A 22951-nucleotide genomic window follows, 5' to 3' on the forward strand; every position below is an offset into this window, starting at 1 on the left:
ACGCCAGGGGCGTTGCCCAGCAACCGCGAACGCCGTGGCAGCCTGCGTGCTAGCGGGGGGCTGGGGCGGCTCCGGGGGCTCGGGTCTTGCGGCGGCGCCTGCAGCGCTGATCCCCCCACTGCCCCCGCCCGGTCCGGGCCTCAGGGACGGGCGAGCCCGGGAGCGGGAGGAGGCGGCGGCTCCGGCTCGGGTCCTGAGACTCCCCCGCTGCCCCTTCCCTCCTATCGAGGCGTCCCCCAAGGAGTCCGGTCCCCCCGCCGCCGCCCCGCCCCCGCCGCGAGGCCCCGCCCCCCGCGCCAGGCGCTGGCCCCGCCCCCCCGGCCCCGGCGCCCCGGCGTCCCCCTCCCCGAGGTCCTGTGTTCTGGTCGCGGCGTTCACGTCGGGCCGCACCCCGGGGACCCCCGCCGCGGAGCCATGGCCTCGGAGTCGGTGAAGGTGGTGGTGCGCTGCCGCCCCATGAACCAGCGGGAGTGGGAGCTGAACTGCCAGCCTGTGGTGACGGTGGACTCCGCGCGCGGCCAGTGCTTCATCCAGAACCCGGGGGCCGTCGACCAGCCCCCCAAGCAGTTCACTTTCGACGGCGCCTACTACATGGACCACTTTACCGAGCAGATCTACAACGAAATCGCCTACCCGCTGGTGGAGGTGAGGACGCCCGCGAGGCCGCCTCCGAGGACCCGCTGGGCAGGACCTGGGGCCGCTCGGAGGGGTCCTGAGGGACTGCCTTGCCCGCAAGCCGGGCGGGAAGGCCCTTCTGGAGGGGCGCAGGTGGACAGCAGCAGGTTGGTCTGAAGACTTCTGTCCTGTCAGCAGACAGCTGGAACCCGTCTACAATGTCTGTCCGGGTCTCCACTGCCCCCGGTGCCAAGGCTGGTCCTCACCCCCATCCTTCCAGCCTGCTTCCCACAGGAACTCCAGCCCCCAAGACCACTTGCCCTCCACCCTCACCCAACACCTTCAGGACTTCTCTAAAAGCTCCAGCCACTTCCCCAACCTCCTCCTCTTCTCCCAAGAGCCCCAGGTCTCCTCCTCCTCCTCCTCCCCCTCTCCTTTCTCCTCCTCCCCCTCCCCCTCTCCTTTCTCCTCCGCCCCCTCACTAGTTCCCTGCTTCTGCAGAGAGAAAGCTGCTGGCCTGGCCTTGGTCTTGGAGAACTGGAAACCCTTTACCTTTGGTCTGACTTACCTTCCTCCTTGGCGGTTGAAGAACAGGGAGGCCACAACAGTTTCTGCCCCTTATAGGGCTTTTGCTTTTTTTTCACACTGTCACACTAGGTAGCTCCTTGGCGCTGCATGACAGGGAGGTTCACATTTCACAGATGGGGAGACTGAGGCCCATAGGGAGGAAACATGGCAAGCTCCCACAGTGAGTTTCTGGCGGAGGAGGGGCTGGAGCTACTCCTGGCCCAAGGACTCTTTCCTTGCTACCACCATCTCCCCAGCTGTGCATCAAATCGCTAGTGAAGTGAGATGTCACAGGTTGTTTCAGGAAAAAAGGAAAAGTTTGGGAAGTGCTGCATACACCCTCCCTCACTTGAAGCTGCACATTAGGGTACTTGAGGCTCTGGGGAGTCTTGCAGTGGAGAAAATAGTTTGGCTTATTTAACCCAGCATTTCCAAAAGGTATTTGCCCATGGAACCTTTTGGTTTTGGCCGGCAGGCCAGTTAACGTCCCCCAGAGCACCTCCTTCGGCCGCAGTCGAACCGCCTGTGAGGGTGGAAGTGTTCTGGAACCCAGAGCCCCCCAGTGGTCAGGGCATGACTGTAGAAGATGCCCAGGGAAAGAGGGCAACTCTCCCCAGAGGGTGGTACCACGCTCTGGGGATGGCCAGGCTGTCCTACCATCCTGGACTCCCAGGCTAGAAGGGACCAGAATAGGTCCTCTGGTCCAGCGCCCCCAACCCCGGGTCCTTGAATGTCCACCTTGAATGGTCCTTGAATGGCAGGAGCTCTCTTCCCAGAGCTGCCTGCTCCACCTTGGCTTCTTAGCTCCTAGAAGACCATTCTGCACAGTGAGTCAGAGTCAGCCACCCTGATGCTTCCAGCAACCTGCTGTAGCTCTGTCCCCAGGGCCCCTCTGCTTCCTCGTCCAGGGTCTCCCCTCGGAGACTGGAAGATTCCGAGATTGAGTTCTCCTTGGCTTTGCCTTCTCCAGGGCCTCAGCCTTGCTCGTGGGTTCCCCTCCGCATCCTGGAAATAATTCCCCTGAGCAAGCCTCCCTTGTCAGGGTTCCCAGGAAGCCCCAACCCAGAGGGGGAGACCTAAGGAGACAGTGGCTACCTCAGATCTCCAGTTCTCACTTCTGTCCCGAGTTCACTGCTACAGGGGATTCTGTCAGACCCCTACCTCCAGTCATCCCACAGAGCCTCAAACTCAACCTGACATATGTTCCTTTTCATTCATTCATTCATTCAGCTAACAAATAGTATTCTCATACCAGGCCCCATCCTAGGCATGGGGAGCGCCGCCCTCAGCCAGCTCATGATCAGGTGGGGGAGCAGCTAAGCTAGTAGCTACAAGCCAGGGTGATGAGTGGGAGGAGAATCCTGGGGGACTTTGGCAGCACAAAGGAAGCTAGCAAACCTGGGCTTGGAGGGGATGGGAAGGCAGGGAGGACTTCCTGGAAGTGGTGAGATCTAAGCTGAGACCAGGATGAGAGGAGTCAGCCAGGCAAGAAGGTGGAGGAAAGGGCCTTTCAGCTGGAGACCAGCATGTAGCATTTGATCTTCACCAGACGTATGTAGAGCTGGAGGCATCATTCCTGGCAAGGAAACGGAGACCTTGAATGTCACAGAACGAGTTAGGGGTGGTTTTGATTCCCAGCGCAGTGCCGGGTCCCCATGCTCCATCCTGCTGCCTCTAATTAAATGCGCGGCATGTGAATCATATGCAAAGCACGGTTCAGCAACTTGGAGCCAGGAGTAGCTGCACCCTTAGGCCGGGCGGCTGTGTGTCTGTCCTGCTGGGCTCTGACCACCTCCAGGCGGCCTCCTGCCCAGGCTCTTCCCTTCAGTTCCCACTGCACGAAGCCCCCAGCACTTCGGACTGACCCTTCCCTTCCCCACCCCCACCCCCACCCTTAAATCCAGGCTCTGTTCCTGATCTCCTCTGTCACTGGGTGACCTCTTCCGCTCTCCTGGGAGCCCTCCACCTCAGACCCATGTTTCAGCCGACTCAGCATGTCCTACCCTGAGCTCCTCACCTCCACACCCAGCCCGCTGCCTGGTCTGTGGGTTCTTTCCCAGCGTGTGGCTTTGCCATCTCCCCGTCCTCCCCCCTTCACACGCATGACCTTAGAGTTGCCTCTGATGACCCACCACACAACCCGCCCAGGGACCAGGTACCGTGGCTTCTACCAGGACAGACTGAGGACGGGCCTGGTGTCCAGAGACATCGATGCGGTAGAATTTGGCCCCTGGATGGAACACAGAACTGTTCATTTGGGAGAGGACGGAAAGGGCACATGAGGCAATTTAGCACAGATGCTGTTATTTCAATTTCAATAGTTATGCGTTGATTTTAATGGGAAGTAGAAGAAATATTTAGCACGTCCAGCCTGTAATGCAGCTTCACGGGAATTATTGCTGAGGATGACATCAAGTTAACAGGAGAGTCAATTAACAGTTTGATTTCATGAAAATCATTTAGTAAATAATAATACGGGGAACATGGCAGAACCCGGGGTGGACAGAGTGGCTGACGTTTGGGACCTGCTGCATGTGTGCACACGTCTCTGGTGGGTCTGGAGGTATCAGTTGATGGGTGAAGCGTTTCTGAAATCTTATGTTTTGCCTTAATGCATGTAAAGTTGTCTTCTACCTCACAGCAGTGTGGTTCTGCAGAACCTTCTGCAGTGGTGGAAGTGTTCTGTATCTGGGCTGTCCAGTTAGGGACTACCAGCCGTATGTGGCAAGTGAGCACTTGACATGAGGCTAGTGCTTTTGAGGAACTGAATTTCAGTTTTATTTGATTTTTTGGTGTGTGTATAAATTTATTTATTTATTTATTTGTTTTTGGCTGCGTTGGGTCTTCGTTGCTGCGCGCGGGCTTTCTCCAGTTGCGGCGAGTGGGGGCTGCTCTTCACTGCGGTGCGCGGGCTTCTCATTGCGGTGGCCTCTGTTGTTGTGGAGCACGGGCTCTAGGCACATGGGCTTTAGTCGCTGCAGCATGCAGGCTCAGTAGTTGTGGCTCATGGGCTCTAGAGCGCAGGCTCAGTAGTTGTGGCGCACAGTCTTAGTTGCTCCGTGGCATGTGGGATCGTCCCGGACCAGGGCTCGAACCTGTGTCCCCTGCATTGGCAGGTGGATCGTTAACCACTGTGCCACCAGGTAAGTCCCTGAAATTAATTTTAATAATACATTTTATTTGACCCAATAGTATCCAAAATATTATCATTTCAATAAAACATAATAATAGATACTCTCATGGCATAATAGCTATTAGGGAGATATTTTACATTGTTTCTTCATACTAAGTCTTCGAAATCGGGTGTGTGTTTCATACTTATCGTACGTCTCAATTCAGGTGCTTAAGTGTCCATAGTTCAAATGAAATGAAACACAAAAAAATAAAGTTGTGTTTGATGGGAAAATATTTTACATTGCTTCAGTTTTTAAATGTAAATTAGCATAAATTCAGTTCCTCAGTCGCATCAGGCCCACTTCTGGTGTGGCTGGTGGCTGCCCTACTGGACAGGGCATATAAAATATTTATTTTGATATAGAATCCCTTGTCAGGTCTGGGTGACATTGATGGTCCAGACACTGCACCATGTTGTCCCGGGGGCTTCGCATGCCCTGCCTCTGAGGCTCCTGGTTGGGTGACTGGTCTGCCACGGCTCTCCCACACCTCAGGGGGCTCATCCTGGTGTGTAGCACCTGGCCCTCTGATGAGCTGCAGATCGTGACTTCCAGTCTTCCTTCTCCAGCAGTCCCTGGGGATCCCGAGCCCCGCAGTGGTCTACAGGATGGGTCTTTCTTTTTTTTTTTTTTTTTTTTAATATTTTTAATTAAAAAATTTCGGCTGCATCGGGTCTTAGTTGCAGTACCTGGGATCGTTGTTATAGCATGCGGACTCTTAGTTGTGGCATGCGTGTGGGATCTAGTTCCCCGACCAGGGATCGAACCTGGGCCCCCTGCATTGGGAGCATGGAGTCTTACCCACTGGACCACCAGGGAAGTCCCTACAGGATGTGTCTTTGCAGTGGAAACGGGCGCAGATGCCACCTGGGCCCTGGCGGCCTGAGCACAGCTCTCTGGGCCCACATTCTAACACAGGATTCCCTTGCCCCCATACTAAGTTCTAGAATTTGTGATCTCATGAGCTGGGTGAGGGCAGGGACTAGGGTGTCTTCTTTGTTCGTGGCTCTGTCACCAGCCACAGTCCCCCTCAGAGAAGAGAGTCGGTACCTGTGGAAAGAACAATCGCATCAGTGAATGAAGGATGCCCTTGGGGATGCCACCTGGTTTGCCTCCTACTTCTTCCCAGCTTCGTCTCCATCCCCCTCCCCCCAGTTCCACCTGCTCTCAGCCTCTCACCTCTCTGGTCTTTGCTCAGGCTGTCCCCTCAGCCTAGAATGCCTTCCTCTTCCTGTCACCTGTTAAAATCCAAGCCACCCTTTCTGCTCCCCCTTTCTCCTCCACCTGCCCAGGAAGCTTTGCCTGGCTCTTCCTGCACCTTCTGTCTCCCCCTCTTGGCACTCCCTCTCCTTGCCCGTCCTGTACGCCATCATTACATGCATCTCCACCTCATATGAGGATCGCGTGTATATGTCTGTCTCCCGCGCATTCCAGGCAGACATTTAGGGAGCACCTACCTCTGTGTGCCAGCACTTCGTGTGCCAGCACGTGAAATAATTCCTGTGTACACCTCTCGACAGCCTCAGAGGAGGTGCTGTTCTTACCCTTTGTTACAGGTGAGGAAGCTGAGGCTCCACGTGCCTGAATAAGGACAGGCCAAGGGACAGTCAGTAAAGGATGGCGGCCAGGCTCTTAGCCATACACAGGGACAGTCTCCTACCCCACCGGGCAGTGACCCCCTTGAGGACAGAGCTGTGCCGCCTTCATCTCTGCACTGCCCTCCCGCAGCCCTGTGCCACCGTGGTGGGAGAGCCAGGGAGGGGCCCTAAGTCTGTGAGTCAGGAGGCAGCCCTGCAGCCCCGGGGCCTGGCCCCAAGCCTGGCTGAGCTCGGCCAGCTGAGCCCTGGGCTGTGTCCTCCCACACAGGGTGTCACCGAGGGCTACAACGGCACCATCTTTGCCTACGGCCAGACAGGCAGCGGGAAGTCCTTCACCATGCAGGGCCTGCCGGACCCACCCTGCCAAAGAGGCATCATCCCTAGGGCCTTTGAGCACGTTTTCGAGAGCGTCCAGGTATGGGCCTGGGGGATGGAAGGGGCAGGGTTGGGCTCCCCAGGCGTTACCGTGAATGGTCCCAGAGCACTTCTGACCTGGGCAGCGGTTGTGGGATGCGGTCAGAGCGGCCTTGACGCGGCACAGATGAGCAGACTCAGGCTCTGGTTTCTGAAGAGGTGATGGGAGAACTTAAAGCTGAGAAAATTCTACCTGCTGTGTTTTCCTCCTGCCATTTTTGGATTTTAACATTTCGTATAACACTTCACATGGATATGATGACTCAGAGTGCTGGCCCAAGAAATGGCTGTAAACAATCATAGCTTCCTTTTTTAACTGAGCAGTTGCTACAGACCAAGCATTGTGCAAAGCCCTTTGCATAATTATCTCACTACCACCCTGGCCCAGGAGGTAGCTGTTATCCTCATTTTTGAGATAGGGAAGCCAAGGCTTGGAGCCCTTATGGGCCGGGCCCAGACCAGGTATCCCAGTGTCCAGGCTGCAGGTGAGACGTGCCCTGCTGACCACTCGTGAATGCGCAGATTCCTGCATCTGGGAAATGGCAAAGCAGGGACCAGTCAGCTGCAGAGCCCACTGCACTACCCCTGGGACTCATTTGGATGACCCACAGGAACATCAGGCAACTGGAAGAACTGCCGGGGATTAGCCCAGGGCCAGTGCTTGGTCCAGGCCTTACCCGTGGCCTTGGTCTCTCTACCTGAACCGTGGGGAGGCCTCTCCCATTTCCTTTCCCATGAGGCTTGTAGAGAGAGCATGAGTCCATAGCAGTATGAAAATGATGCCACTCTGAGAAGCCGGAGAGGAGGGGAGAGCTTGCCAGGCAGGCAGGGCCAGGTGAGGTTGGGGACACCTCCTGCCACGATGTCCCCTTGTGATGTCCAGGCAGCGGGTGCTCAGGTATCTTTGCTCTCCCTACAGTGTGCAGAGAACACCAAGTTCCTGGTCCGGGCCTCCTACCTGGAGATCTACAATGAAGATGTCCGTGACCTGCTGGGCACTGACACCAAGCAGAAGCTGGAGGTGGGTGCAGCCCCGGCAGGGGTGGGTGGGGGGAGCTGGAGGGGGAGGTTGGCATTGGGGGTGCTCTCTCAGAAACATGGGGAAGGGTCCTGAGGACACAGGCGCTGGTTCAGACTAGAATGGGAAGTTTTGAACTTGAATTTGGGAGTAGTCTCAGAGTCTGTGAGGCAGGGGAGGGGTTAATGGGCCTACCCGCACCACGCAGGGGAAGGGGAGGCCTTCTCTGGGGCAGTGCCACTTACATCTGTTGAAATGGATGGAATTTGGTGATGGATTTCATTTGAAAAACGGGTTCCACTTCTAAAAAATTATTTTGAAAAATTCTAAGGGACTCTCAAGCTAAAAAGGTAATAGGGATCATTTATTGAGCACTTACTGTTTACTGACTGCTTTAGGCACGTTATCCCATTTAATACTCCCAGTCACCTCGTTAGGTAGATACAGGTTTCCCCCACTATAGGAAAGCAGAGCAAGCGTTTTGTAAGCTGAAATGGCATAAAGGGAAGAGTATCCCCTGCTTTCCAAAATCTTGTTTCCACTTTGCTTTTATGAAAGACTGACATCAGTACGATAAAGGCTTTTTTGGTAAAAGTGAAAATCGGATTTCTTTCCGACTTGAACTTAGAGAAAGTTGGGGATACCCATATTATTATCCTCAGTTTACCGATGTGGGAAGGGAGGTTTACAGAGGATAATTAACTTGCCCAAGCTTCAACAGCAGGAAGCTGGCCAAACCTGGAGTTGAACCCAGATCTGTCTGACATCAAGTTCCTGCATCACAAACATCCCATTTTACTGCTGCAGATGGGCTCGGATTCTGGGACCTTGTCCCCCTCTGAAAGGGGTCTGGTGTGGAGGTGTCCAAAGATTGATGATATGACCTCAGGATGTTGTTGTGAGGATTGAAGAGGGTAACAAGGGTGAGCTGCTGAGCAGAGGGTCGGCGCATAGTAGGGGTTCGATGCGTGAGCTCTTTTGTGCCGTTGGGATTCCGAGAAAGGATGAGGAATATGACCTGGGGGTTGCAAAATGGACTCAAGACAGAAAAAACTAGGGCTGCCCCAACTGGTCACTGAGCATTGCTCATCTCATAAATTGTCCTCAGTCTCCTGAAAGGCTAGAATCAGAATGAAAGAACATCATTTCCCAGCTGGGTGAAGCAGAATTAGATGCTTTGAGGGCTCTATCAAGATAGGCAGAACGTGGCTGACCCTTTGGGGAGCCCAGCGAGGTCAAGTGACCTGCCAGGACTGGCCAGCCAGGTGGTGGCAAGGCTGGACCAGGTCCGGGACCTTTGGGAAAGGCTTGGTTATGTCTCCTATCTGGGACTCTGAGTGCTGGATGGGCCAGGTCAAGTCCAAAGAGGAGGGACTTCCCCGGTGGTCCAGTGGCTAAGACTCCTCACTCCCAATGCGGGGGGCATGGGTTCCGTCCCTGTTCAGGGAACTAAGATCCCGCATGCTGCACGGCGTGGCCAAAAAAAAAAAAAAAGTCCAAGGAGGAGCCCAATGAGGGGAGACTGACCCAGATCTGTGGCCAGCATGCTGGTGGCTGCCCCAGACTCTGGGGCTTCTTATCTGACCAAGAAACCAATGCCCCCCTCCACGGCCCCCGCAAGAGGCCCACAACCAGCGGTGGAGGTTGACCTACCTCCTTCAGAGGCAGAATGCCTGAGCTGGGGGAATGTCAGTCATTTATGAGCATCAATCCTGGGAGGTTGCTATGGAGAGTCCCATTCTGCAGATGAGGAAAGGAGGCTGGGAAAGAGGAGGTGACTTGCCTGTGGCCACTAGGTTAGGAAGCCACGGAGTCAGGGTTGGACATTTTCCGTGGCCCAGCTGCCTAAATCTCCCCAGGGCATAGGCCTTGACAGTCACGGGAGGGGGCGCAGAACCAGATGAAGGGGCTGCTGCCTATGCCTCCCAGTCTTCCAGACCCTCACTGACCTCTAGATTGGACAGGACATTGGGATCACCTGGGTCCCGTCCCACCCCATCCATGTGGGGCAGGGCTGTTTTCCTGCTCAGATCCAGAGCCCCCCACTTGCCCTAGGCCCCCCAGTTGCCCTGGCTTCATTTGGAGGGACTGTGAGTTCCTCTCTGACCTGCAACCATCGTGTGGCCCAACCGAACAAATCCGACCCCAGGGAGCAGCTGTTTTGAAAAAAAACTTGCTTGTGTTGGCCAGATAGTGGAAAAATCCTTAAAATTTTGAGCCAGAAAGACCCTTTGAGAGCTTCTAAGTCCAGTCCTCTCATGGTACAGATGAGGAAACTGAGTCCCAGGGAGGGGAAGGGACTTGGCCAAGGTCACACAGCAAATTACTAGTAATGGCGCTAATACCAGAATACGTGGGATCTGAGTGGTCAGGTGCTTTCCTCCCAGACTTTTCGGGGTGGGAAGTATAGGAAACCCGGGGGGCAGTGAGAAGCGAGTAGTGGGGTTCCATTTGAGGGAGGAACATTCATGAGTTGAGTCATCCATTCAACAGAGACTTGCTGGGAAGACCCTGGAGTTCAGGTCACAGACTACAGCAGGTCCACATCCAGACCAGGACTGGCCCCCAACCCCCTCCTCAGCTGCTTGCAGATACAGCAGTGCTCTGCCCTTTCTACACAGGCACCTCCAGCCACCCACCTTTCCACTGTCTTCTCTCTCCTGGAGCTGGAGCAGCTGAGTCATAACTCAGCCCCCAGACGGGGACATGGGCAGGGGAGGAAGGCACAGGGAGTTGCTCCTACTTGTCAGCCCCGAAAGGCCAGCCTGCAGCATCAGGGCCCCTGCCAGCCGGAACTGGGGCGGCAGGGCCCGCCCCCCTCCACTTCCTCCATATCATGGACCCTAGGACGGGTTCGGTTACCCAGGCCCTGCGGGCCCAAGGGCTGGCAACTGCCTGTACGTGGCCCAGCTGGACCACGGGCCTCAGGCTTGGTGAGCCAGGCTGCCTGGGGGTGAGGGCTGCCAGTGACAGATGTGCTCAGAGACATTCCCCTTGGGTGCACGGAGCTCTCTCAGAGGAGGGACAGCTGGGTTCTGTATAACCCTCACAACAGCCTTAGGAGGAGCTGCTGTTCAAGAACCAGCCCGAGGGCACAGTCAGTAAAGGGTGGAGATGGAATTTGCACCCAGGTGGCCAGGCTCCACAGCACAGCACAGGGCCTGGTAATTCTGGTAATGAGAGTGGTTAGATCAGCGAGGGCCAGCAAGGGATTTGGGGAAGCAGATTACACCCCTCCCCCAACACCACGAACCACCATCACGGGAACCCAGCTCAGTGCTGGGTGGCAGAGGTGGGGCCCTCAGGGGCCTCTCCAGTTGGTTCCCACAGCTGGCGTCGGGCCAGTGGCAGGACCCCGCACCTCCATGGGGGCGTTTCCCGGCCGGCTGTGGTCCCGTCCTGCATGCGCGCCCCCCCCACGCCAACCCAGCCGCATCCCAGCTGGTTGCCATGGCGACCGCCCTCGGCGGGGGGGCGGGGGGGGCAGCATCCCGGAGGAACAGTTACCAAAGAATGCGGGGCACAGCTGGTGGCTGACACTTGGGAGGTGGGTGGAGGCCGGAACAGCAGGGGAGGGGTGGAGGGATCCAGGAGGTCAGGAGGTGAGGGGGGCGAGCCCTCCCGGGCCTAAGAATAGGGTGGGTGGGAGACCCCTACATTAGTTGTTGCCTCCCCTGCCCTCCTTTCCTGCTCGTGAGGTTACTCAGGCTGGAGAGGACGGCCTCATCCTCTTGGTATCTGTGTTCACCGAACCCCCTCCGAAAACCCCCACAGAGCTCCTTTCATGTCCATTCTCCTTTCGATCCTCCCAAAAGTCTTGTGGAAATAGGATTTATCATCCTCATTTTACATATGAGGAAACCGAGGCCGAGAGAGGCAAAATGACTTCCCCAACTAGCAAGTCACAGAACCAGGTTTCTAACCCGGGTCTGTCTGACTGAATAGGAAACTGCGTTCTTCCTGAGGCCAGGAGCAGCCATCCGTCACCTGCGCCTACCATGTACCAGGCAGGCGTCTAGCCTCTGAGAGTGTGGCAGTGACCGAAGCAGGCACACAGCGTCCCAGGCTACCATCAAGCCCTGCTCTGTTTGCAGGGTCTCCTGCTCCTGTCCTTTGAGCTCTGTCCTCACAGCCACCTTCTAGGTCAAGGTCAGCCCTTTGTCATATCAAATTTCAGTTACTCCAGGAAGCTGCAGCCTCTCTCCAAGCCCTGCCTCTGGAGTCTTCCACTGCCGGTGACCCCAGTGCTGCCCTGCCACTAATAGCTGTGTGACCTTCAAAAAGCCACTTAACCTTTCTGTGCCTCCGTCTTATCTGATCCATGAAACCCAGTCCTTCGGTCTGGGTCTGGCTCTTTCTCCAGACTTGGGGAGATAAGGCAAGCCTGTGCTTGCCCCCCTCCGCCCCCTGCCCTGCTCTGCAGCAGGGGCCCAGCCCCACCTGGGACCCTGAAGCTGCCTGGGGCAAAGCATCTGAGCCTACTCTGGCTCAGACCACCCGACAGATGACTTCTGTCCTAATTCATTCTGCTCTTCCCAGAGTGGTTCTATTTCCTCTCACATTGCTTTTCACAGCTCTGTGTCAGCAACAAAACAGCTCAGCTGCCTGGAAAGCAAGCACGCAGCAGTCAAATAAGTTGATTTACTCGCTGCCATCGTGCTGAGGGCTGGGGGCCAGTGGGAGTTCTGGGCAGCAAATGGCCCTTCACCCACCATGATCCAAGGGTCTGGGAACGTTCTTGTTGCCGTGGAGCCGCGGCAGGGAGGCGAGCAGAAGCCACGTTGGCAGGTCAGGGGAGAAGCACTCAGAGCCCTTGGGTGAATGACTACAGACAGGGGTCGGCCCCTGGGAGCTGAAGCCCCAGACCAGAAACCACCTTCACAACCACGGCACTAACAACAACAGTGAGACCGCGGCTGCCATTTATGGAGCAGTTGCCATGTGCCAGGCATCATGCCGTGCGTTGTACGAGCCTTAGTTTACAGAATCCTCACCACCTCCCTAAGGGATAGGTATCTTGTACCCATTTTACAGATGTGGAAATGGAGGCTCAGAGAGATGATGTCACTGACCCAAGTTCCCACAACAAGGAAGAGGCAGGGGTGGGTATGAGGCTGGTTCTACCTAGGACAAACCCCCAACCTGTGACAGGGAATTCGAGGTGCCAACCCGCCCTGCAGGAGGACAGAGGTGGTGGGAGCTGGGCCCTTCCCTCAGGTTCCCTGGGGAGCCCTGACGCGTGCCTCTTGCCCGCAGCTGAAGGAGCACCCGGAGAAGGGGGTGTACGTGAAGGGGCTCTCCATGCACACGGTGCACAGTGTGGCCCAGTGCGAGCGCGTCATGGAGATGGGCTGGAAGAACCGCTCGGTTGGCTACACCCTGATGAACAAGGACTCCTCCCGCTCCCACTCCATCTTCACCATCAGCATCGAGATCTACGCGGTGGGTATGTGGGGCCGGGCGGGGGCGGAGGGGGCCGGACCACCAAGCTGGGTGCCTGCTCCTAGTAGCCCAGACCCTTCACCACTCGGAGCCTCGAGGGCCCCAACTGGGAAGAGATGCTGGGGTCACCTGGAGGAAGCACAGGAGGACTGTCCCTGTGCCAGGGCCCATGTTTCCAGGATAAACAACATCGTCAACAGCAACAGTAATAATACTGGTAGCTACCGTTGAGCACTTACTGCGTGCCATGCAATGTATTTGCATTAGCTCATTTGCTCCTTCCAACAACCCCATGAGGTGGAGACTCACATCATCCCCATTTTACAGATGAGGAAATCGCGGTCACACAACTAGAAAGTCTTCGAGCTGGGCCTCTATCCCAGGGGTCTGCCCCCAGAGTGTGTGCCACCCAGAACTTTTGGATTCTCCTCTTTCTTTAACATTCTCTACTCCAAAGCCATCTCACTGTTCCTTTATTTCTGGAAGAGTTACTGAGAAAGAGAAGAAGGAAAGGAACTCGTTTATTTCAGGCCACCTATGGACGCTGTGCTGAGTCCTTCACACACCTCATTCTATTTAAAGCCCACAGCAGTCCTAAATGCAGGCATTATAATTCCCATTAACAGATGAGGAAACGGAGGCTCTGAGAGGTCAAGTGACCTGCTTGTTCAAGGTCTTACTAAGTGCTTCAAGGTACCGCTTAGCTGCTAACTGGTAGAGCTGGGATTTGAACCGAGGTTTCTCTGACATCTGGGTTTTTCCCACTAACACTGCAGCTGCCTCCCAGTTTGTGGTTCATCACAAACAGAACTCTGGAGAGCAGTGGAGCAGGAAGCAGCCTCAGCCCAACTAGGAAAATAATTGTGGAGAGATCCCAGCCCAAGGTCAAGGCCTGGGTTGATGGAACCCCCAGCAGCACACTGCCCACCTGTGTGGTGACCTGGCTCCAGGCCAACCCCCTGGTGCTGGCTGGGTCAGAGTCTCCCCCAGGGGTGATGATATGGGGAGGGCGGGTGGTGTGATCACATCCTCATATGATGATGCTGTAGGTGGGGGCGGGGACTAGGGCCTGAGAGGACAGATCAGGAGGGAGGAGGAGAGAGTGGCCCTGTGGGGTGCCTCTTGGTCTCTGCAGATGGGTTTGAAGGATGAGGCAGGCTGCCTGCAAACAGGCTTTTTAAAAATTTTAAAGATGTTTTTTATTTCCATTATAAAATAAGTTCAATAAAGATATTTAGGAGTTAGAGAGAGGTAGGGGAAATTACTCATAAACACAACCAACTGTTAACATTTAAGCATATGTTTTGTTTGTTTTTTAATTAATTAATTTATTTATTTATTTTTGGCTGTGTTGGGTCTTCGTTTCTGTGCGAGGGCTTTCTCTAGCTGTGGCGAGCAGGGGCCACTCTTCATCGTGGCGCGCGGGCCTCTCACTATCGCGGCCTCTCTTGTTGCGGAGCACAGGCTCCAGGCGCGCAGGCTCAGTAGTTGTGGCTCACGGGCCTAGTTGCTCCGCGGCATGTGGGATCTTCCCAGACCAGGGCTCGAACCCGTGTCCCCTGCATTAGCAGACAGATTCTCAACCCCTGTGCCACCAGGGAAGCCCAAGCATATGTTCCTTTGGTCCTTTTTTTCCCTGTGCAAATTTTAAACACACTTGAAATCTTCTGCTCTATATAAAGTTTCTTCCCCATGTTTCATTTCCCACGCCATCCCTAAGAATGTTCCCACATCGTTCCTGCCATGTCTTCCTGACCATGGGAGGTGGCTGAAGGACCGTGTATCAGTCACCGCCCTCCTCCACCCAGCCCTCTACAAGCTCTTAATGCTGTTTCCGGTTTCTTAGTTGTAAATAATGCCATGATGAACATCTTTGTGCACAAAGCCTTTTCTGCTTTTATTTATTTATTGTTAAAATTTTATTTATTTATTTATTTTTGGCTGCGTTGGGTCTTCCTTGCTGCACACGGGCTTTCTCTAGTTGCCGCGAGCGGGGGCTGCTCTTCGTTGCGGTGCGCGGGCTTCTCACTGCGGTGGCTCCTCTTGTTGCGGAGCACGGGCTCTGGGTGTGCGGACTTCAGTAGTTGTGGCTCACGGGCTCCGTAGTTGTGGCTTGCAAGCTCTAGAGCGCAGGCTCAGTAGTCGTGGCGCACGGGCTTAATTGCTCCACGGCATGTGGGATCTTCCTGGACCAGGGATCGAACCTGTGTCCGCTGCATTGGCAGGCAGATTCTTAACCACTCTGCCACCAAGGAAGTCCCCTTTTCTGCTTTTAGAGTCATCTCCTCAGATTAGATCTCCTGGAGCAGGCCTCCTGGGGCAAGGGTACAAACCTGTTTAAGGCTCCTCATACATTCAGCAAAGAGCTTTCCAAACGGGCATTTCCAAGTCCCTCCTTCCTGCTGCTCCTTAAGAAAAAAATAGCCCAAAGAATCTGCCACCAGGGAAGTCCCCTTTTCTGCTTTTAGAGTCATCTCCTCAGATTAGATCTCCTGGAGCAGGCCTCCTGGGGCAAGGGTACAAACCTGTTTAAGGCTCCTCATACATTCAGCAAAGAGCTTTCCAAACGGGCATTTCCAAGTCCCTCCTTCCTGCTGCTCCTTAAGAAAAAAATAGCCCAAAGAATCAAGCCCCTTGCATGTCCAGGCTTCCACTGGGTGCCAGCCAGACCTTTTTACTTCAGGTAGCTGTGCTCATGGGCAAAACCAGGCCAATTCTGGTTTCAACCAGCAGGAAACTAAGGAGGAAGCCCCTGCTCCTCCCCCCTATTTCATTTGGAACCGCTTACCATGTCCTCTGGTGACATAAGAATTATTAATAGTATCAAGAGCCGCAAGCTGTCATTTAAGGAGCACTTGCTGTGTGCCAGGCTCGGCCCCGAGCTCCTCACGCCGTGCTCTCTGTGTAATTCTCACAACAGCCCTCAGGGTGGGTCTTAGATTCCCATGTTACTAAGAGAAGGCCGAGGCTCAGAGTTAATTTCCCTGAGTTCCACAGCTGCGGGGGGATAGAATCAAGATCGGATCCCTCAGGTCTCTGCCTTCAAAACCTGTGCTCCGGGCCCCTGCTCCCAGCCAGTGCCCGGCTCCCATCACCCCCAGCACCCGGGTCTGCCCTGCCAGCACAGCTGCGGTCGCTGCAGAACTGGGCTCGTTCTCAGGGCACACGAATCCCTGCTGTGTGCTGGGCCCTGTGTGGACTCCGTACAAGTGTGCTGTCCGTTTACTCCTTCTAACAACCAACGCTGGTGGGGAGCTATCGTTAGTCTCATTTTGTTGATGTGAGAACTGAGGGTCAGAGAGGTGCGTGGCTTTGCCAAGGTCACACAGCAAGTAGGAGGCAAGACTTGGATGGGAACTGGGTCCAAGGCTCTCCAAAGCCGAGGTTTTTTGCATTGAAGGATTCAGCTCCCTGGTGACCCAATCACATCCCCTCACCGCCGCCCACTGCCCCCACCCCGCCCCGCCGTTGCCTCACAGGAAATCTGTAAGAGCTGTCTCGATAGCCCTGAGAAATCCTGCGGCACTCCGAGAGCAGTCTGTACCTCCCAGCCCCTGCTCCCTGGAGTCAGCTGGCCCTGGCTTCTGCTCTTGGAAGCTGTGTGGCCTTAGGCGCGTTAACTGCCCTTTCTGAACTTCACTTTTCTCATCTGTAACGGCCCAATCCTAGCACCCCCTCCATGGGGCTCCTGTGCAGCTGAAATGAGACCCTCGGTGGGTGGGGAGCACCCAGGGCCTCCTTACCATGGGGGCTCGCCCCAGGGCCCTCACCCCTCTGCCTGGTCTGTCTGCAGCTGAGCGGGGCAAGGACCACCTCCGGGCGGGCAAGCTGAACCTGGTGGACCTGGCAGGCAGCGAGCGGCAGTCCAAGACGGGTGCCACGGGGGAGCGGCTCAGGGAGGCCACCAAGATCAACCTGTCGCTGTCGGCGCTGGGCAACGTCATCTCGGCCCTGGTGGACGGGCGCTGCAAACACATCCCCTACCGGGACTCGAAACTGACGCGGCTGCTGCAGGACTCTCTGGGCGGCAGCACCAAGACGCTGATGGTGGCCTGCCTGTCGCCTGCTGACAACAACTACGGTGAGACCCTCAGCACGCTGCGCTATGCCAACCGAGCCAAGAACATCAGGAACAAGCCTCGCATCAACGAGGACCCCAAGGATGCCCTCCTGCGCGAGTACCAGGAGGAGATCAAGAAGCTCAGGGCGATTCTGGCTCAGCAGACGAGCCCCAGTAACTTCTCAGGTGGGCGTCAGGGGGAGGGAGTGGAAGGGAGGGCCCGGGACGAAAAAGGCCCTCTCCCTTTGTCTTCCGGGGCATGGAAGCAATGTCCCACCTCCTCGCAACTTCACGTGAGCGTAGATTTTTGAACAGCCGGGGAGAGCCCTGGTTGGTGACGGCCCAGATGGTTTCTGCTCGCCGATGACCCGGCATGAGGCCCGTCTGCCTGGCCTGTCCCATCAGCTGGAGGCTCTGTCCCCCGTTCCCTGCCTCTAGGCTGCACATCCGTCCTCCCTCCTGTCTGCCTGCTGTCTCCATGGCAGCGTCGTGATGCTGTGCTGCTTAGCAGCTAGGTGACTCACCCTCCCCCCACTGTCACACGCCCACTCCCAGTTAGGCTTCCTGTGATGACTGCTCTCACACCCAGGTGTTTGGCTGTCATCTGGCAGGTAGAAATCTATACCTGGAGCATGGGCCTGCAGGGTCCTTGCAACCAAGGGACTCCAGAGTTTTCTTTATCTGAGAATCCCTTGGGAGAAGGGAGCACTAAAGAGCCTGAGTCCATCTGTCCGTTCATCCACCTCCCCACCCACCTTCCTCTCTATCCATCCATTCTACACACCCGTTGATCTGCTCACCCACCCAGGCATCCATCCATCCACCCATCCATTCAACCCACCTGTCCTCCCCCCCACTCCATTATTAATCCATCCACCCACCCATCCGTCCTACCGTCCACCTGTCCGCCTACTCATTCACTCCGTCCTGTCATCCATCCTTTTATCTATCTTTCCTCTCACCCCGCCTCCATCCATTCATACCTGCTCTGTGTGTGGACCTGTGCTGGGCATATGCGGACGCAGAGATGAATCAGATCCAGACTCTGCCGCATGGGTATACCTGGTTTCCTGGGGGAGGAAGACACTCCAGCAGAGCATCGTGTGCTTGTGGGGCAGGGAGCCGTACAGGGCACTGCAAGGCAGAAGGAAGTGTGTGGCCCAGGCTACCTCGGGGTAGGGTGTGGTCAGTCAGGGAGGGCTTCACAGAGGAGAAGGGGTGATGAACAGAGTCTTGGGGGGTGAGAAGTCTCCTGTTAGACAGGGTGAGAGTGGTCAGTCTGTGCAGAGATGCACAAAGCTCTAAGGTCTGTTTGGGGACCCACAGGTAGTTCTGCCGACTGCCTGGCGGCTCGGGTGGTCGGAGATGGCTATGTAGGGGTTGGCCGGGCCTGGAGTGCAGAGGCCCTTGAACACCACTGTGAGGGGTTCCACTCGGGCAATCTGCCTTCCTCCTCTTTCCCTCCTGCCCCACCCCTGACCCTGCTTAGCGCCCCCGCTCAGTGAGGGGAAGCTAGACGGAGGAATGGCGAGAGGTACCAGGAGGGAGTTGGGGCTGCTCTGCCGGTGGCTCCCCTGACCCAGCAGCTGGCATGCCTGCAGACTTCCCATGGTTATCAGGGCAGCCTTGTGGGGTAAGGGCTCTTAGCATCCCCTCTTCCTGGATCTGGAGCATGGAGCCCAGCAAGCTGAAATGACGGATGCAAGGCAGGCAGAGAACTGAGATCAGGGCAGTAATCACCAGTTCACATCCTGGCTCCTCGGGGAAGCAACTTAGCCCCCCTGAGCCTCAACGTTCTCATCTGTAAAGTGGAGATAATGACAGCACCTGCCTTGTTATTGCTGTGGGGTGGTTGAGAGGATTGCACGAGATGATTCACGTGTGGGCTTAGCACGGAGCCTGGCACGTAAGGCTCAACAGACGATACCGGATGCTTTAACTTTATAGTTGGGTCTTGAAACCAGGTGTTTCTGACTCAAAGCTCCAGATGTTTCCACCACAGGCACTTACTGTTAGCCGTTGCCCTCTCAGCCCTAGTTCTCCCTCTGGTCATTGGCATATTTCTCTCTCCCCACTTTCAGCAGAACTGGAAACATTTGTCTGTTTTCACTGGCCCTCCATGCTCTGCTCTCTTGCGCCTAGTCCAGGCAGGCCCTGCGCCCCCATCCCTCTGAAGCTGCCCTTGTTATGGATGCCCTCCTTGTTGTTAAATCCAGTGATCGGTCCTCAGGAGGCCTCACCTGTCCTCTTAGCATCAGTTGACTCAGATGATCGCTTCCCTTCTCCTTGAAACCCTTGCTTCCTGGACACCCTTTATCCTAGCTCTCCTCCTGCCTCTCTGGCCACTGCTTCTCAGCTCCCTTGTGTGGGTCTCCCCATCCCTAACCTCCTGATGTCAGGCTGTCCCCGGGCCGGTCCTCTAGCCTTTTCTCTCTCTACACTCCTAAGGTGGGTTCGTCTGGTCTCATGTCTTTATTTTGTTATTATTATTAATTTTTATACATTTATTTTATTTATTTATTTTTGGCTGCATTGGGTGTCCGTTGCCGCGCGCGGGCTTTCTCTGGTTGCGGCGAGCGGGGGCTACTCTTCGTTGCGGTGTGCGGGCTTCTCATTGCGGTGGCTTTTCTTGTTGTGGGACCTAGGCACGCCTAGGTGCTCTAGGTGCGTGGGCTTCAGTAGCTGTGGCAGGCGGGCTCACTAGTTGCGGCTCGCAGGCTCTAGAGCGCAGGCTCAGTAGTTGTGGCGCACGAGCCTAGTTGCTCCGCGGCATGCGGGATCTTCCCGGACCAGGGCTCGAACCCGTGTCCCCTGCATCGGCAGGCGGATTCTCAACCACTGCGCCACCCGGGAAGCCCTGGTCTCACATCTTTAAACACCACGTCTGTGCTCATGATTCTCACGTGTGGACCCCCAGCCTGGCCGTGTGATGTGTGTCCAGGTCTTAATTTATAAAGGTGACGGAGTGGTGACACAGGTCAGTGTCATTGAAAGAAAGGGTAATGTTACTCGGTCACCCTGGAAATGAGAGGCACGCCATGCGGGGCCACAGGGGGAAGCAGCAGTGTGGGTCAGGAGGCAGAGAGGAGCGAGGGACAGCCCGGGCCAGAGCCTTTATCGGGGTTTTGGTGGAAAGACACAGCCGTGCAGGAAAAACAGCTCAGGACTGGCTAGCTTGAGTAAGGCCGGCAGGATTGGGGCATAAGGGCTGTCCCTGCTTGCCTGGTCCTGGCCCTGGTTGACTTCGGGCAGGGGAAATGCTGGCTGTGTGGGAGAGTTAGATAGAGGTGGGTGTGGACTCAGAATTGGTTGGTTTGCATGTGAAAGGGGGGCTCCTCCAGACAAGCTGTTTACTCCCTCTAGGAATTGGCTGGCCCTGGGAGGGGCAGTCTCTTCCTGGCCCTCAAGTCCCCCAGGATGTCAAAAACATCAGGAAATAAAACCCGAACCTGATTGATAAACCATGTCGTCTGACTTCCAGACTTGGACCTCTGGCCATCTATCTAATTGTCATTCCAAACTTAACGTACTGGACACTGAACTCTCGACCTTTCCCAGACCTGCTTGTCCTGCAGCTGTCCCCAGCCAGTGACACCTCTCTCCTTCCAGGTGTTCAAGCCAGAAACCTTGGGGTCATCCTGGGCTTCTCACTTTCGCTCAAACCTCAATCCAATCCAGCAGTAGATCCTGTTGTCTCTACCTTTAAAGCAGGTCCAGAATCCGTGCCATTGTCCCCCCAGAACATTCTCCACACAGCAACCAGGGAGCTCCTGTTCAAATACAAGTCCTTTCACTGCCCTGCCCAAACCCTCCAATGGCCCAGTTTAACCCAGAGTTGAAGCTAAAGCCCTTGCCACGGCGGCTTGCGAGTTTCCCTCTCTGACCTGGTCTTCGCTCGTACTTTCCCTCGCTCACTCTGCTCCAGCCTCAGTGGCCTCCCGGCTCTTCCTGGAACAGTCACAGCCCCTGCCTGCCACAGGACCTTTGCACTCATCATTCCTTTCTGTCTGTCCCCAGGATCTCTGCCCGCCCCACTCCCTCACTTCCTTCAAATGACTGCTTTCCTTCCACCTTGTCTAAGAGGTCTTTCCTGTCCACACTATTAAAATTGCAGCCCTTCCCCCTGATCCTTACTTCTCAGCACCCTCCCTGCTTTCCTTCTCTTAGAAAATATCACCTTGTTAACATGTTATGCATTTTGCTTACCTTTCTCCCCCAGTTGAAAACAATGTGTGTGTGAAGTCTTGTCTGTTTTGTTTAGTGCCAAACCCCCAGGCCCTGGAACATGTAGGTGCTAGAGAAATACTTGTTGGATGAGTATATGAGCATCTTACACAGAGACATGCTTGAAATAAGTTCAGTACTTTGAGGTCTTGTTTGAATGAGCACGCAGTTGCCTTTTTACGGATTTTTGCTTAGTTCCTGCAAACCATGTGCACCTTTGGTCTCAGCCCCTCATTTCTGCTTTTCTCCCAGCCCTGCTGAACAATCAGGTTCCCCCAAACCCCATCCAGATTGAAGAGAAGCTGTTGCCCCCATCTGTGATCCAGCACGACATGGAGGCCGAGAAGCAGCTGATCCGGGAGGTGAGGCCCTGGGCAGGTGGAGAAGGGGCAGGCAGGTGGGGCCCAGCAGGAGACCGTCTCCAGAATGATACCATTTCCCCGCCACCATCACGTTGGGGTTGGTACTCCAATCTCCCTTTGGAGCTCAGAAAGCTGAGGCTCAGAGAGGTGCCATGACCTGCCCAAGGTCACACAGCTAAGGAGAGTCTAAGCCGGGATTTGAACTCAGTTTCCTGACTCCAGAGTACAGCCCGTCCCCCGTCGGTGCCTCTGTGCGCAGAACAGAGAGGGCTGTGGGCGTCTGCAGTGGCGCCATCTCTCGTCTGTACTGCATGAAGGGCTGGCTGTGGATTGATGGCAATGGAGAGGGCACCCGTGGCGGTAGGGATGGCCAGTGCCTCGGCGAAGAGGTCAGGGAGGAAGGGCTCTGGGCTGAAAGCAGGCAGCCTGGGTGGGCCGTGGGGACCCCTGGGCACCCATTTGACTTGACCGGTGGATAAGTGGGGCGTTAGCCTCCCAGCAAAGGCTGTCACCTCGGGGCACCTGGGTCCTCCCACAACTGTGGCTTCCAGCACACTGGGACCCAGCAGGGTAGGTAGCACCCTGATTTACAGATGCGGAGCTGACCCCAGGGGCACTTACACAGCCAGACACGCAGCGCCTCCCACCCCTGGCTTAGACTCCGTCCCGACTCCAGGCTCTGTTGATTTCCGGAGGTTCCGGCCATTTGAGGGCTGCATTCTGAGACCTGAGCCTGTGGTGGGGTTTGACATTCGACGGTCCCTTTAAGTAGGGCACTGGCTTCTTCCTGGTGGAAAACCTAATGCCAGGGAAGGACAGCTCTGCGGAGACTGGGGCCTGGATGTGTCAGCAGCTGGGCCTCTGCCACTCAACTATGACCTCAGATGGGAGCAGCCCTGGGGCCCCCAGAAGCCCTGGGCAGGCTGCGGGGCCCTGAGGCCCAGCCTCTGGGAGGCAGACCGGGTAAGGCCTGGGGGAATCTCAGTCCTGTGGGCTGGAGGGCTGGGAGGAATCGACCAGAGAGCCCCCAGGTGCTGCCCATGACAGGTGGAGGCTTTTACTGTTTGGGGAGAGGCTCAACTGTAGCTCCTGGACGGCCCCATCCCGGCCCCGTCAAGGTTCTGGGAACTCAGCCGCTCCTTCTGCCTTTTCCTCTGCTGCTCTGGGAGCTCCTGGGGCAGGGGCAGGGGCAGGCTAGCTCTGGAGCCCTGGGCCGGCTCCCCGGGGCGGGGTGGGGAGGTCCCGGGAGGAGAGGGCCTTTGGGGACGGCTGAGCACAAGCCCACTGGATGAGAGAGGTTGTGCTTCAGGGTGTGTTTTGGAATCTCGTAGGGACAGGTGGACGTTGGTCACAGAGCAGTACGGGGAAGGGGGGCGTGGGGCGGGGGCGCTGGCCTGGGGCTGGGATGGAAGCCTCCACCCTGAGGAAGCCGGGTTGGGTGGGCGGGCATCCTGGCTGTGTGATATGCGGGGCGCTCT

The 22951-nt window shown here is 56.0% G+C and overlaps 1 protein-coding gene across 1 annotated transcript in view; it reads left to right on the forward strand.

Moving 5' to 3' along the window:
- Positions 1 to 414: 414 nt before the first annotated feature.
- KIF17 (kinesin family member 17) overlaps positions 415 to 22951 on the forward strand; it is a 60409-nt gene continuing 37872 nt past the window's right edge. The window contains exons 1-6 of the mRNA XM_055082859.1: positions 415 to 645; positions 6222 to 6368; positions 7287 to 7388; positions 12642 to 12831; positions 16621 to 17073; positions 21364 to 21473. Of these exons, the coding sequence (XP_054938834.1) occupies positions 415 to 645; positions 6222 to 6368; positions 7287 to 7388; positions 12642 to 12831; positions 16621 to 17073; positions 21364 to 21473 (1233 nt within the window). The remainder of the gene's footprint in view (positions 646 to 6221; positions 6369 to 7286; positions 7389 to 12641; positions 12832 to 16620; positions 17074 to 21363; positions 21474 to 22951) is intronic.

The sequence above is a fragment of the Physeter macrocephalus genome, unplaced genomic scaffold, assembly GCF_002837175.3.
Source record: "Physeter macrocephalus isolate SW-GA unplaced genomic scaffold, ASM283717v5 random_358, whole genome shotgun sequence".
In the NCBI taxonomy this organism is placed as follows: Eukaryota; Metazoa; Chordata; class Mammalia; order Artiodactyla; family Physeteridae; genus Physeter; species Physeter macrocephalus.